This window comes from Pseudovirgaria hyperparasitica (assembly GCF_010093815.1).
Source record: "Pseudovirgaria hyperparasitica strain CBS 121739 unplaced genomic scaffold EJ05scaffold_6, whole genome shotgun sequence".
NCBI classification, from domain to species: Eukaryota; Fungi; Ascomycota; class Dothideomycetes; order Acrospermales; family Acrospermaceae; genus Pseudovirgaria; species Pseudovirgaria hyperparasitica.
In genome coordinates, this window is record NW_022985554.1 from 1,500,991 (window position 1) to 1,514,751 (window position 13,761).

Here is a 13,761-nt window from a genome sequence, read left to right on the forward strand (position 1 = left end):
AGAAGTAGATCAGCGCAATCGCTTATTACACATATTATTCAATTCGGTTTATTGAGGTTCATCTCCATCTTCGTAGTGTGGATACTTTCGATACCAGTCTTTCGGATCACCACCTGGTATGCAGAGTCCTAGTCTCCAAAAGTAGTCTCGGTGTGCGAAGAAAAGCTGCCAGAGCTTGTAACGGGTAGGAACGGACCACCAGTTGGAATGTGACTCGCCAGGGAGATGTTCCTGGAAGAAGGTTCCGACATCACCAAAGCTTTCGATATCATGGTTGCTAGGAGCAGAATCTGTTGGCGTACGATTGTCGTTCCCGGCGATGCAGTCATGGTCATCGTCGCCTCTACAGTGCCTTACATCATGAACCTCAGGCGAAAGATCTGGCTTGGAGATGAAGACCTCTCCACCATGCATTTGGTAGCCCCATTCCTCTAGCGGTAAGAGCGGGACAGGATCGTCTGCGTGGGTGACTCGGCGCATTTTTGATTCCGTCATGACAGATGAGCTGTTGCTTGATGGAAGACCAAAGATTGCGTCGATGTAGTGTACAAAGTGCTCATTTCCGATTCGTGGCTCTCCAAACGTGGTCGTAATTGGATCCCAGCCTCTTGCTTTCAGGTCCAGAGCTGCCAATGTTGCAACAGCACCGCCTAAAGAGTGTCCAACCAGTGTGAGCTGATAGTCCGGGTGAGAATCAAGTGCATCAGCTAAGTCCTCCAGGATCGCTGTTCGCGTATTAAGCCACGATCGGTTGAATCCCATATGCACTGTACAGTTGTTACATTTGGGTGGTTCTGCGGATGGGACGTCATCTTCTGCGTCGAATGATTTTTTCCGAATCTGCTTGAATAACGGTAGGTCCGATGTATCATCATCATCACCACCAGGATATGGAACGTACTCCTGGGGGACAGTGGAGAGGTCTGCGATGGTATTTGCAAGGGAGTAGGTGCCGCGGAAGGCTACAATGATGCGCTTAGGTGAAGGAGGATGAGATAACACAACGTATCCGCATGAGTCTGAGAGAAGAGGTCCTGTGTTCCATGCCTGCGTATGTCAGTGGCTCTACACGAGTCTTGTCTGCTTGACTAACCTTTACTAATTCGAAGTTCTTGAACTCCGAGCACCGACTTGCGCATTGAAATGGTTTCTGTATCCCTAACCCTGTGATTCCAACACAGTACGAGATGTCCACGATACGCGCCAGCTCCTCCAGCTCATTAAAGAGAATCGTTGAGACTGTGGTGTTGTCATAATGGAGAAGCGGGATTTGCGCCGGATGCGCGAACGCATATTGGGCGCCAAGGAGGTAGGTAAGGAAAGAACCTGTTCGCATGGCTGCCACCGGGGAGTATCTCTACATGTTCTGGAGGTATACGAGGATTCGGAGTAGAGATAGGTTCTGTTGTGATGAGTGCCGTACTGCTGTGCTGCAGAATGATCACGAGTGTGGACCGTGACAGGCGAGTTTAGGCCTTGTGAGGTTGGCGTCGTGCTTGGACTCTTGGCTCTACGTCACTACGGAAAGCGTTTATGACGGATGGGAGAAGACTGCGCTGCATGGATTGCCGGCTGCGAACTGTTCTACGTACGCTTATTGTTTTTCCATTCTCTCATCATCACAAGATATCACACGTCTCTCCTCTATCATCACGTCGACTTCTATTTCACTGAGAGTCACGATTATCACTTACAGTGAACGGACCTCACCGAGTCACTGGTCCTTCGCATTCCTCCCTGTATTGTACGCGGGATCCATCTCACAGTAAGTTACTCTACAATTTGGAACCGTCCAAGGTCATCTCGAGCGCCGGTAACCCAATGCTTCACAGAACTTCAGGAGACACCTCTAACTCTTTTACGACCATGTCTTTCACTACCGAGAAGACCGATCACGCCGACCATCTGACAGATGACAACGTACCTGTAGCTAACGGCGGTGCTACCAGTCCAAATGGCCATCTGCAACCTCCCCTCCCGAACAGTGCACCATTGCCAGAGAGTGCAGTCAATCCTGATGTAGCTGGCTCCACTGCCCCATCTGCAGCTTCGACAAGACCGCCATCGGCAATACATGCGCCTACACAAGTTACCTATGATCCCGAATTCACGCAGCCACCAACTCTGAACTATTCGCTACGAACAAGGAAGGGATGGATCGCATTCTTTTGGACCTTGGTAGTCTTAGATTGTGTCGCCATGCCAATCGCTCTATACTTTGGTCTTTGGTATGGCACAGGGCTGTCGCATAATGCCGTCTTCAGTATCAGTACTGGTCTCCTGGGAACTGTATCTATTGTCGAGTATTTCCTGCGATTCCACAGACTGTGGAAGCAAGGCTCGACGTGCCGAGTCATTGGTGCGAGACGATTTTATCTCGACTGGTTCCATTGGAACCTCTCTTTCGCCTGGATCGCAGTCATGATCGAGCTGATTGTGGGCACTGTACCTGAAGAGCCGCCCATCCGCCTTTTGGCTATGCCTGTATCAAGTATGCTGTTTGCCTTTGGCGTCCAGCTTCTAGTAATCGATGCGGCTCGCATCATGGGCTACAAAGCACCTGTTCGGATTTCCTCACTCCCGCGTGGATCCCCTCTTCGACCTGGTATCTACTCTTTGATCGAAGACATCGTCGCCGTTGATGGGTCAGGGGGTACCGAGTTTAGACAGCGGTTGAATCTGCGCTACCAAGCAAGCAAAGACTTCAGACTTATGCTCCACCGCATTACTCTTTTCTGGGCAGCTGGCGCTCTCGGTGCTGCTGTGCTTACCACTGTTCTTATCTTTACGCTGAGCCGAGATGCTGCATACGTGGTGTGTATAAATGTTTCGATATGGATTAGTCTCTCACTAACACTTGTAGGTCGGTTGGTGTATTCCCTTCCTGTGGGCTGGAATCTGGGCTGTCATTACAACGAAATGGGTCCAAGTCGGTCTCAAACATGAGTACGCCAATTGGTCCGAGACCAAGTGGAAGGCGTAAAGCAGCAATGGCAATCTTGACTAGGTTGCCTATCAATACAAGCATAAAGGAGTTCTGGATGGGTAAAGAATCATTGGCACAAATTACATTTTTGCAGCGAAGATACCACTTACCGATTATAAGACGGTATAACCATCCGCAGAGATCGGACTGTATCACTAGTGTACAATAGGTACCGTAATGATAAGATCACGTTGAGCGGGTGGTCGAGAAGAGCCGACCATGTGCAGTCAATCTTTCATCTCTTAACTGCTGTCAGCTCAGGTCAGGGTCTTCCCAATGCTAAGTTGTCAACGCAAACCGTTTGGTACGTTGACATATCGCAAGATCACCATGAGCAGCAGACAGAATCCACTAGCCCCTTACAACATAATTGGACATCTATATACGATATATTTGCTCAGCAAGTCACCTATTGGTGTGAGGGAGTCTCCAAAAGCAATTCAGTAGAGTTGTGTGATACGCCTGCATTTCAAGGTCTGGAGCGCCTCCAAGTACCTGGCACTCGTATTCGGGCGCGCCTCAGTGTACACAATTCAGCATTCATTGGTCGAGCACGCAGTCCCTGCATCCTTAGCATTCTGAGATGACTTGATAATTCTAGTTGTCTGGCGGAGGCTTGAGGCTGAGCATAATACTAACAATAACTTTGGACATCAGTGGCCACCGGCAACCTGAGCGTACCGACACACCACCTGTGAACTTCCACCCGCAAAGCTCTTTTATCGGTGAGTATGACGATCTTCTCGCAAATGGGAACTGGCTTCGAAGGCTGTCTTTCGTGCATCATGCTATGTTTCTTACAGCCACAGTCAACAGATCAGAATGGGCTGGCCTCGCCTCGACTCTTGGAAGCCTGCAGCACACCATGCGACACTTATAAAAAGGCCCAGACTAAGATCCTATATTGTCTTCGACGCTCGCGTCCGACACTCGACCATGCCCAAGCTTGTCACAATACTTGTGGCGGTATTTGTGGTAGGATGCTTGCTCACAAACGTGGACGCACAATATGCATTTGTGATACCAAACCCTGATCTAGCGGACTTCGACCCGCGAAACGATGTCGAGCAGTACTCTGTCCATAACTTCGAATGGAGCCTCGATCGTAAGTGTCTAGCTCTGTACATAGATCCTTCATAAAGCCTTTGACTTCTCGCTCATGAGCGTGAGCAGTGAACAACCAGCGCGACTTGTCTTTGGATGGTGGTGATATCATGGCCAGCGATGGCATGGTGTCTCTCTGGGTCGTATCGTTCGACCTCAGTTGGTCACAGATCCTAAACCGTACGTCCAGTATTCATTCTGGTCCTCTCCTCCCTTCCATGCTTTCTTTATTTTTCGGCCTGGTACTAACACATCGCAGCCTATTGCAATTCCTCACATGGCGGCTCCTGGGCCTGGGAGGTCAATCTATCTGACGATCTGCTTGCGTCCTGTGGCTACCAATTTGCATATCACATTCTACCTCCCGTTACTGATTCATCGACGAAATTCACCGAAACGCTCAAGCAAGCACCTTCGCGCGGCTTCCGAATCTTTAGGAAATCAGATGGCGACGCCGAAACAGCAGCTATAGAGCCTACGCCTACCGTTGCCGCTGGGGGAGGCGGCGAACCAACCTCCGCAACTCCTACTACTACGGATCCGCAACCGACATCGACGTCTTCAGACAGTGGCAGTGCTAGTGGTGGAGACGGAGGTGGTATGAGCACTGAGGCCAAGATTGGCATAGGAGTTGGTGTGCCCTCTGTTGCCATCGCGGCGATAACTTTATGGGTCATGATTCTGCGTCATCGATAATTTCGACCTGCTGCGGACTCATAGTGGAGAAACTTTGAATAATCAAATACTATAGTAGAGAGCCCAAGTAAAGATCAAGCGATTGCGATGCCAAGAAGATCAAGCGATTGCGATGCCAAGCAAGATTGGCGTCCAACGACTCTAGCCCAAAGGAGACTTTAAGGAGAGTTTTGATTGAGTCTGGCTTGTGACGTTGCTAAGCACTAGGGCAGATCCATCCAGCGTGGATAGACGTCATTACGCCAAGTCTTTCTCTGATTCATGCGTACTATTATACAACATTTTTTGTTTCCCGTTCCAACGAAATAATGAATTAGACTGTTGGACAGGTTCAAGTGTGCATGTCACGCCCTGAGATGTTTTTGGTAACTTAGAGACGGTGATAGACTAACCTTGAAATTATCCGATCGACAACAGCTTCCGCTCTAATGGCCCGAAAAGATCGCAAGCATCCCGAACTCCTAGTTCGCACACCGGATTCTAATCCGGGGACATAACGGTGCCTATTTATCTTCCCCCATCTCTTGCACAAGATACTTAAGGAGGACGTAATGCACCACATCGTCATCTTCCACAAACACATCCCACATCACACCTCAAAACTCATTGCCAATTATCACTTATCTTCTTACTTTAAGATATCGAATATCAAATATCAAACTGCCCTCGAGTAATAGAACCATGGCTCCAACAATCTACGACGTCCTCATTCTCGGCGGCGGCCCGGCCGGCCTCTCCGTCGCCCTAGGCCTCTCGCGCCAGCTGCGCACCTGCGTCGTCTTCGACTCGCAAATATACCGCAATGCGCCCACCTCCCACATGCACAACTTCCCGACCTGGGACCACCGCGACCCGGAGGATTTCCGCGACGCCACGCGACGCAACATTCTCTCACGGTACAAGACGGCCCGATTCGAGACCCGCAAGGTAGTCGAGGTGAAGCGTGCTGCCGATGCTGGCGAGGGCAAGTCCGAGGCTCTGTTCAAGGCCAGCGACGACAAGGGCGAGGAGTGGTGGGGCCGCAAAGTCGTGCTTGCAACAGGCGTGCGCGACGTGTTTCCAGCCGGCATTCAGGGGTACGGCGATGTATGGGGCAAGGCAGTGTAAGTGTAGTATCCTCCTCGGGTCCCCCGACACTATATTCTCGGACGGTTCTGCTAACGCGTCACCCCTTGTCTGTAGCTTCCACTGCCTGTTTTGCCACGGCTACGAGGAATCCGGGGCGCCGTCGGCCGGCGTGTTCGCCGATGCGGAGTCGATGTTAGCAAAGCCGCAAGGCGCGCTGCACGGGCTGCGCATGGCTGCCGGACTGGCGGGCCGCGTGACGCTGTATACGAACGGACATGCGGCGACGACGGCCGCGATGGAGGAGTTCTTTGGGCCGCGCAATGTTGTGGTCGAGGCGCGGCGGATGGTAGGCATGGCGTACCACCCCGAGACGCCGGACGAGCGGTTACATGTCACTTTTGAGGATGGCGAGGTGCAGAAGATGGGGTTTATGATGCATGCGCCGAAGACGGAGGTTGTGGGTCCGTGGGTGGATATGCTAGGGCTGGAGTTGACGGAGATGGGGGTAGTGAAGACGAACGCGCCGTTCTATGAGACGACTGTGAAGGGGGTATTTGCTGTGGGTGATATAGCGACGCCGATGAAGAGTGTGGGCCAAGCAGTTGCTATGGCTGGGTTTGCGGCCGCAGGGATTGTTGGGCAGTTAGGTGCTGAGTTTGAGGGGTTGCATGACTAGATGATGTACAATGGAGTGGCCATTTTTTCATATCATTAGCGTTCCCAAATACAAATCTGTGCGAACCTTATACCTCTATCTTGAACAATTTCTTGTGGACGTCGCATGAATTCCAACTGTGTTTTCTTTCCTCACAATCGTCTAACAGATACTTATGACCTCGAAAGCCTATGAACAAAGGATGACTCGCTAAACTAAGCGCAATGAGAAAGTGAATACTCATATATGTACTATTCGTGGGTATATACACTTCCTCCCCCAACTCGTTAATCACGGCATAATGAACTTCTTCGCCCGACTTCCCGACACAGCAAGGGGGTAATCGCCAAATGGATTGCCCTGCTCTTGGAGCGACGGGACGAACGTGCCTCGGTCCTGATATGTATTTACTCCCCACCTGGTCGTTATGAAACCAGGTGAAGGCTTCCGCTCGGGGTCTGGTATGTCTGCATCACGATCGTGCTGAAATGCGGGGTGCTCTGCGATCGGCGGTGTTGCCATTCGTTTGAGTGAAGAAGAATTTGCAGGAGGTATAGCGATAAGAGGAGATTTTGGAAACTGACAGGAGAGACTCGTAGGCGAGCTTGTGGAGCGAGAACGAGAGAGCCTCACAATGGGGACTGGGCTGTGGGATGTGCAGCTGAAGGAGCGGGTGTGGGCGTGTACTGGAATTTCGGCTGGGAGACCGGTCGCCGGTGTGCCTAAGGCCGTGGATGTGTGAGAGAGCGGTTGGGTCTCGTCGTCCTTTGAGTCATTGTTGCCTAGCACCGTGACAAAGCCGTTGGGAACGTAGTCTGGGACTTCTACCGATCCGGGTACCCTTACAGGGCGGACGAACGAGTTTGACTTTTTGTACAATGAGCCGGTTCTGCCTGATTTTCGGTGAACTGAGAGTGGCTTTACTACCATCTCGATATCGATAGATCTCGATGACTGTATGGAGCTACTTCGGCGAAGATCGAAAGCTCGATGGTATGAGGAGTCAATCGAAAGTTCTGACACCTGTGACTGGGACTTGGCCTTTTCAGCGACACTTGAGTATGATCGCATTTGACCAAGCCAAGACTCTGGTTCGTCCCGTCGCAGCGTAGGGGGAAAGAAGTGAGCTGCGCAGTCGTAGCAGAAGAAAAGTAGATGTGCAGCGCTGGCTACGTAAGTCGAGGACAAAATATCACTAGAAGTCAAAAACGTACCCAGTTAAAGACAACAATGTCAATGCCACAACCTGAAGGATTTTCTCCTCACCTCCAATTATACCGCCATGCCATTCGGTGACCAGACTATAGACAAAGCTAACATATCCTAGTGCGGCCACTTCAATTGCAGCGAAGACGTCGACGGCGTTGCGAGTGCGTTTCGAGATCCACTGTGCGGCTCGGACCTCCAAGGATATCAGGCTGAACCCATTCAATATGAGTGACAGACTCAACTACTGCATGTCAGCGTTGAGAATTCTGCGATGGTCATACTACGTACGCCTCCAATTGGCAGATATTTGTAAAGATCTCGTCCTGGCGCAGTCGAAACAGCAGTATCCTCACGCTTGTTGTACTTGTTCAAGATGATGAGATATAGGATCAAGGCTCCTATTGAGACGGCCACGGCAACTGCTCTACATAGAACGCCTGTAGATCTTCTGAGACGAGGCAATTTTTCTTCCATGGTGCAGTGTCTATGAGATATCTCAGGTTCGGTCTGGCATTAGTAAGTTTAGAAGACACTGTCCGAATGAACGGAACTTGTCCAAGCACACGAGGTAGTGAAATGACAGAGGTTGAAAGTGCAAGGACATGATTGAGGGACAGTAATATAATATAGATGATACACATCTACATGGACCATACTACGGTAGCTGAAGCCATAGTTACAGTCGACTGGCATGGAATACAATTGCATGAAGGACCCCTGACATGACTTTGGAGAAGACACACTGATCCGTGGCTAGGGCCTGGGAGCCTAGGACGAGTTTGTGAGGTGATCAACGAAGGCCAATATGGAGCCGGAACAGTGAGGACAGCCCGTAACATCCTAGCACACGGTGGGGAGTTAGGCGAGAGAAAAGGAAACGTCAAGCCAGGCTACCACATTGTGGTTGGCGTAGTGTGGGAGGTGGTGGTGGTGCATAGGATTGACAGCTGCCTCTTCACGATGCGCCAATCCTGTTTGGGAAGGTTACTCGAGACTGGAGTTCATGCGCTAACCCTATGCCTCCTCTCGGTCGGAATCAGTGTAGCATCTTTCCGGAAAGTGCAATCACCATAGAATACCACCCACATACACATGATCAGCGTCGGCCAATGATCATACGTTTAGTGTTCCTTTGGGACGTTGTGGTGAACGCACAAATTGCATATATTCTTCCGACAATCTCTCGTCTGAAGGTTGCACCGTGCGGTGATGAAGCCATCTTTGTTGTTACACGGAGAAAGGCTTGCCATCGTCATTCAGAGAGCGTGTTTGAGATCGTCCATCATTCTTGCAAAGCTGTGCGGTCGACCATGTACGAATCAGATGTCGTTCCTCCAAGCCTTGCTCTTTACTTTTACCGCCCTTTTTGCTTCGGGTCTCGTACCTATAAGATCATTCAAAATTCCCCAAAGGGTAATTTTGCGCCACAGTTGAGACTGTTCCTCGATAAGCTCTCCACTTCCGACCGAGGTGTTAAGCATACTTTGATTAGTAGTGTAGTCCAAGTAAATGTATGGTGATGCCTATGCCATAATTAGGTACCATTCAAAGGAATGTCTCGTAAGCTTGGACTAATTATCGAGACTACAATGCTAGATTGTCGTGCATGTAGTCGCCAGGCACCGCCGTCAAAGATGCGATGTCATGGTGGATATGTAGCTCTAAACGTGCGCGCAATCCGGTTGAGCTTCATATCTACCAGGTGGGAACTCCATTCATGGATTGCTTAGTTCAAGAAATGTAAATAATGTAGTGACAGACTGAGAAAACCTCATATCAGCGATGGGAGTAACATGTTAGGATTGAAGATTGAATATGGTATGTAATGTCCGAAGCGCACCATCAACATGGGGGAAAAGCTGACTGACGCCCGGTATATCGTCATTAGACGGCTTCTCATAGTGAGACAGGGTCCATTGATCAAGGGCCAAAAGGGTGGAGACTTGGACGGAAAAGACTTGGAACGAATCGAAGTCAGCGCAAATGGTCCTTATGCGGACGGAGGCAGTCAAGCCTTTTTTTGTGGGATGGAGCTTATTTGCGCACGTGGTCGCTAGGAATAGTTCATGCATCGCGGCTGGATTGACGACAGCAACTGCAAGTACGCCGAACCGGCAAATGCTCCCGTTCCTTAGCGGAAGCTTCTAGAAAAAGACAAAGATGATTCTAAGAGATGGTAGTTAGCTAATGGCGCGGCAGACTGTAATGGAGAGATGTTAGACTTTGGAGGCCAAAGATTTTGTATATTGCACGCGTCGTTAAAGAGGCACAGCACAGCACACAGCACAGGGCGATTGCGACAATTATGGAGGCTGAGCGAATTAGGTATTGGATGCAGACGGAGAATAGATGACAGCGATCAGCGAAAAGACGTAAGGTGGAGTCACATCAGCAGAGTGTATTGCGCGTGGGAATGGGGTCAACAAGTCTCGAGGCGAGGGGAGGAGACTGGAGTTGAGGGTTTAGCGGCGGGAGAAAGACATGAGAGCCCCAGCTAAGGATTAATCCTCACAAAGTGGCCCCGCGACTCCCCGGGACATTGCCAGATGTAGTCCAAGTCCATAGTAAGAAGAGCTGCATGAGATACTACGCAGTGCAGTCTAAAGCCGCCATAATGCATCTGAAGCCGATAAGGGCTGCGTGAATTTACGAGGCTGTATAAGACTACTGTCGTCACCTTGCCTCCGCTCCCATTCCCCTGGAACTCAGCACTCAGGAGACGAAAACGCGAGTGATAGCAGTTGGTAGCACCAGCTGATTTCTGCAGACCTCACGTCAGTTAAACATTAGTTTCCGACGCCGCCTCCCCCAGCCCCAACATGTCCGCGTCCATGTCCGCGTCCACATCGACCTCGCGTCCCGCCCTTTCTGCCAGAAATTCAGACTCCCTGTACCCCGAAGGACGCCGCAGGTCTAGCCTTCGCATCTTGCCCCCTCCAATCAACACAAACCACTCAAAGGACGATTTCCCCCACAGTCCAAGAAAACAAAGAACTCCAAAGTCGGCCACCTTCGTTCTTCCTCCTACGCCAGAAGGCAAAGAATATACACCTCATCTGTTATTGAGTCCAGACATGAACGGTCACGCCAATGGCAATGGCAAGCTTCTGGCCCGCCGTCCGTCGGCGCCCATGATGCCTCCCATGATGGTCTCTGCTCCTGGAAAGGTCATTGTCTTTGGGGAGCATGCCGTCGTTCATGGCAAGGTGAGTATTCCGGTTGTATGAAGTCGTTACAATTCTGTCTTCTGACCGCACCTAGAAAGCAATCGCCGCCGCCATCTCTCTCCGTTCCTATCTACTCGTAACTTTCCTCTCCAAGACTCGCCGCTCCGTCTCCTTACGCTTCCCTGACGTCGGCCTGAGCCATTCATGGAATATAGACGATCTTCCCTGGGCGGCATTCGCTGCGCCCGGTAAGAAGAAGTACTACTATGACCTAGTGACTTCTCTTGATGAAGAGCTTGTTGAAGCACTGCAACCTCATATCCAATCCATCTCCCCCAAAAAACCAGAGCAAATTCGCAAGATACATCAAGCCTCTGCTTCCGCCTTCCTTTACCTCTTCCTCTCACTCGGATCTCAGAAAAGCCCACCGTGCATCTACACCCTCCGCTCTACAATTCCGATTGGCGCCGGTCTGGGCAGCAGCGCGTCAATTGCTGTGTGTCTCGCAACCGCCTTGTTACTACAAATTCGCGCACTCAGCGGCCCGCATGAGGATCAACCTTCGGCCGAATCAGAACTACAAATCCAAAGAATCAATCATTGGGCGTTTGTTGCAGAGTGTGCCATTCATGGTAATCCTTCTGGCGTGGACAACACTGTGTCATCCGGCGGCAAAGCCGTGTTGTTTCAGCGCACCGATTATGCGGCACCTCCTAGAGTAGAGCCTCTTCGGTCTTTCCCCGAACTACCTCTTTTGCTCGTCGATACACGCCAATCGCGGAGCACCTCGGCGGAGGTGGCTAAGGTCGCTACGCTCAAAAAGACACATCCGATCATTGCTGACAATATTCTCAATTCCATTCACGATGTCACCGAATCTGCACACAATCTAATTACCAGAGACGACTTTGAGCTGAACGCCGAATCTCTACAGCATCTAGGCGAGCTCATTACTATAAACCACGGCCTTCTCGTCTCACTCGGTGTCTCCCACCCTAAACTAGAGCGCATTCGCGCCCTCATCGATCATACAGGTATCGGGTGGACTAAGCTCACTGGTGCAGGAGGAGGTGGATGTGCCATCACCATTGTCAAGCCCACAGAAGATGATGAAGTTCCTCGCCCACCTGTAGATCTCGAAAATACCCTCATCGACGAGGGTTTCCAAACCTTCCACACTACCCTTGCCGGTGACGGAGTAGGCGTTCTCTGGCCTGCCGTGCTCCACAACGGTCTTGAGGAAGAAGGTGGCACCGAAATTGATCAAGAGAAATTCCTGAATGCCGAAGGTACTGAGGGTGTTGAGACGCTCGTAGGTGTTTCGGTCAACCTCGGCAACGTCAACGCAGTCCGCGAGGGCTGGCGATTCTGGAGACCTTAAACTGAACACGATGGCCATCTCAGATAACGTGATGTTCTTGCAAGTGAACAACACTGACCTTGCGAAAGGGTATGTAAATAGTATCTTCAATCTGACTTTACATGGCGCTACTCGGATTAAAAAGAGTAGCCTCGCGGCTGGAGTTTGTGTGTCGGAAAGCGAGGCAATGGGTTGGGTTTGTTTTATTACCAAGGAGCGAAATGTACACTACACCTCTATCTATTACCGACGGCAGTAGTATCGTGATTCTAACGTAGCGAAGCTGCTGCTAAGAGTCGTCATAATGCTTATTACATGTATACATTTTATTCATGAAACTTGCGTGCTCGAAACCTAAAACCTCGCTGTGTGCGTCTCGAGTTCAGCTATTTACGATTCATGCCTCTCTTCTGTCTCTGAACACACTGTTGCCAGAGCCGTCGATAGTATCTCGTTATGCACACCCCCATTTATATACGCGGAAAACAAGTAGCGGCGTTCCCAAAACAAGATAGCCCCGAAAATATCGCAATGGCAAAGTATTCGACACCTACAGAATATTACATGACGTCGCATCTGTCCCATTTCCCGAAAGAACTGGCCATTGCATCTCGGATATTACCGCTTCAAGATACCATACCGTATGCTGCGGTATGTGTCTTTCGTTGGGGTGGTTTGGCCGTGCGTCATAGGTAATTAGAGGTAGGGCTGTGGTGCGGCTGCTGGATTGGGGAATTCCCGCGTGCTGACACGCGCGGGATGTATATTAAGTCTAAATCATAGCTACATACATGTGTGTATCTTGTATGTGTTATGATATGCAAGGCAAGTTATCCGCGCTAGAATGTGCGCGGGAACAAGTGACGTATGTATGCTCGTCTGCCTGTCTGGCTGACTATGCAAATCGTAAATGAACCTCACTCATGCGCGAGGGCGACGATGGTGTGTATATAGTTTATAACCCCAGCATGTATGGTCTGGTATGACACGGTACGGAATACAACGCGCGTGTATGGGGTAGACCAAACAAAATACGTACGCGGTCGGCCGAGATTTTTTCCCTCTGTTAGCCCGCGTCATTGGATATCGATGCCGCGAGAAAAAAATTCTTCACCAAACAAAGCGGGCGCGCAATACACACAACCGCATGCCCTTCATATTTATTTATCCTCTTCTTCCCCATACGCAGGCACACAATCACCACAGCAATCAAAAATCACACGAAAATGAAAGGGATGTATCCGCTCAATCAGCACTCCCACCTCACGGCAATCTGAGGCGACAGTTTCCTAGAGCGGCATGCTTGTTCTCCAGAGCCAATAAAGTCTGCGGTATGCAGAATGGCAACCACAATGGTTTTTCCTATGGCAGAGCGAGGACGTGGTCGTGGCATTGCTCTGTTGGTTTTTGATCGAGGAGCAGAAGAGGGTGCGAGGGGACGGCGGGCTTTTATAGAACTGTGGGAGAACCGTGCGGGGGGGACGTGCGAGTGGGCTAGAGGTGTTGGGGTTAGATC

At 50.5% G+C, this 13,761-nt stretch overlaps 6 protein-coding genes across 6 annotated transcripts; 4 read left to right on the forward strand and 2 right to left on the reverse strand.

Annotated features, from left to right (window-relative positions):
• Positions 1–48: 48 nt before the first annotated feature.
• On the reverse strand, positions 49–1,336 carry EJ05DRAFT_499765 (extracellular lipase; the record flags this gene model as incomplete). The annotated part of the gene is made up of 2 exons (XM_033746896.1): positions 49–1,047; positions 1,094–1,336. 2 exons carry the CDS (start codon positions 1,334–1,336, stop codon positions 49–51), a joined length of 1,242 nt encoding a protein of 413 aa, XP_033601802.1.
• Positions 1,337–1,866: 530 nt separating this feature from the next.
• On the forward strand, positions 1,867–2,983 carry EJ05DRAFT_499766 (uncharacterized protein; the record flags this gene model as incomplete). The annotated part of the gene is made up of 2 exons (XM_033746897.1): positions 1,867–2,814; positions 2,864–2,983. 2 exons carry the CDS (start codon positions 1,867–1,869, stop codon positions 2,981–2,983), a joined length of 1,068 nt encoding a protein of 355 aa, XP_033601803.1.
• A 675-nt stretch (positions 2,984–3,658) lies between these two features.
• EJ05DRAFT_475575 (uncharacterized protein) lies at positions 3,659–4,374 on the forward strand. Its single transcript, XM_033743830.1, has 3 exons — positions 3,659–3,711; positions 3,796–4,270; positions 4,350–4,374. Exon 2 carries the CDS (start codon positions 3,809–3,811, stop codon positions 4,124–4,126), a length of 318 nt encoding a protein of 105 aa, XP_033601804.1. The 5' UTR covers positions 3,659–3,711; positions 3,796–3,808; the 3' UTR covers positions 4,127–4,270; positions 4,350–4,374.
• Positions 4,375–5,467: 1,093 nt separating this feature from the next.
• On the forward strand, positions 5,468–6,530 carry EJ05DRAFT_485382 (FAD/NAD(P)-binding domain-containing protein; the record flags this gene model as incomplete). Its single annotated transcript, XM_033745445.1, has 2 exons — positions 5,468–5,889; positions 5,969–6,530. The coding sequence occupies 2 exons, from the start codon at positions 5,468–5,470 to the stop codon at positions 6,528–6,530; spliced, it is 984 nt and encodes a 327-aa protein (XP_033601805.1).
• A 94-nt stretch (positions 6,531–6,624) lies between these two features.
• EJ05DRAFT_475578 (uncharacterized protein) lies at positions 6,625–8,631 on the reverse strand. Its single transcript, XM_033743831.1, has 3 exons — positions 8,007–8,631; positions 7,724–7,959; positions 6,625–7,674 (listed from the first exon to the last, which is right to left on the reverse strand). Exons 1-3 carry the CDS (start codon positions 8,190–8,192, stop codon positions 6,801–6,803), a joined length of 1,296 nt encoding a protein of 431 aa, XP_033601806.1. The 5' UTR covers positions 8,193–8,631; the 3' UTR covers positions 6,625–6,800.
• A 1,808-nt stretch (positions 8,632–10,439) lies between these two features.
• Positions 10,440–12,568, forward strand: EJ05DRAFT_475580 (mevalonate kinase). The gene is made up of 2 exons (XM_033743832.1): positions 10,440–10,924; positions 10,980–12,568. The coding sequence occupies exons 1-2, from the start codon at positions 10,793–10,795 to the stop codon at positions 12,264–12,266; spliced, it is 1,419 nt and encodes a 472-aa protein (XP_033601807.1). The 5' UTR covers positions 10,440–10,792; the 3' UTR covers positions 12,267–12,568.
• The last annotated feature ends 1,193 nt before the right edge of the window (positions 12,569–13,761 follow it).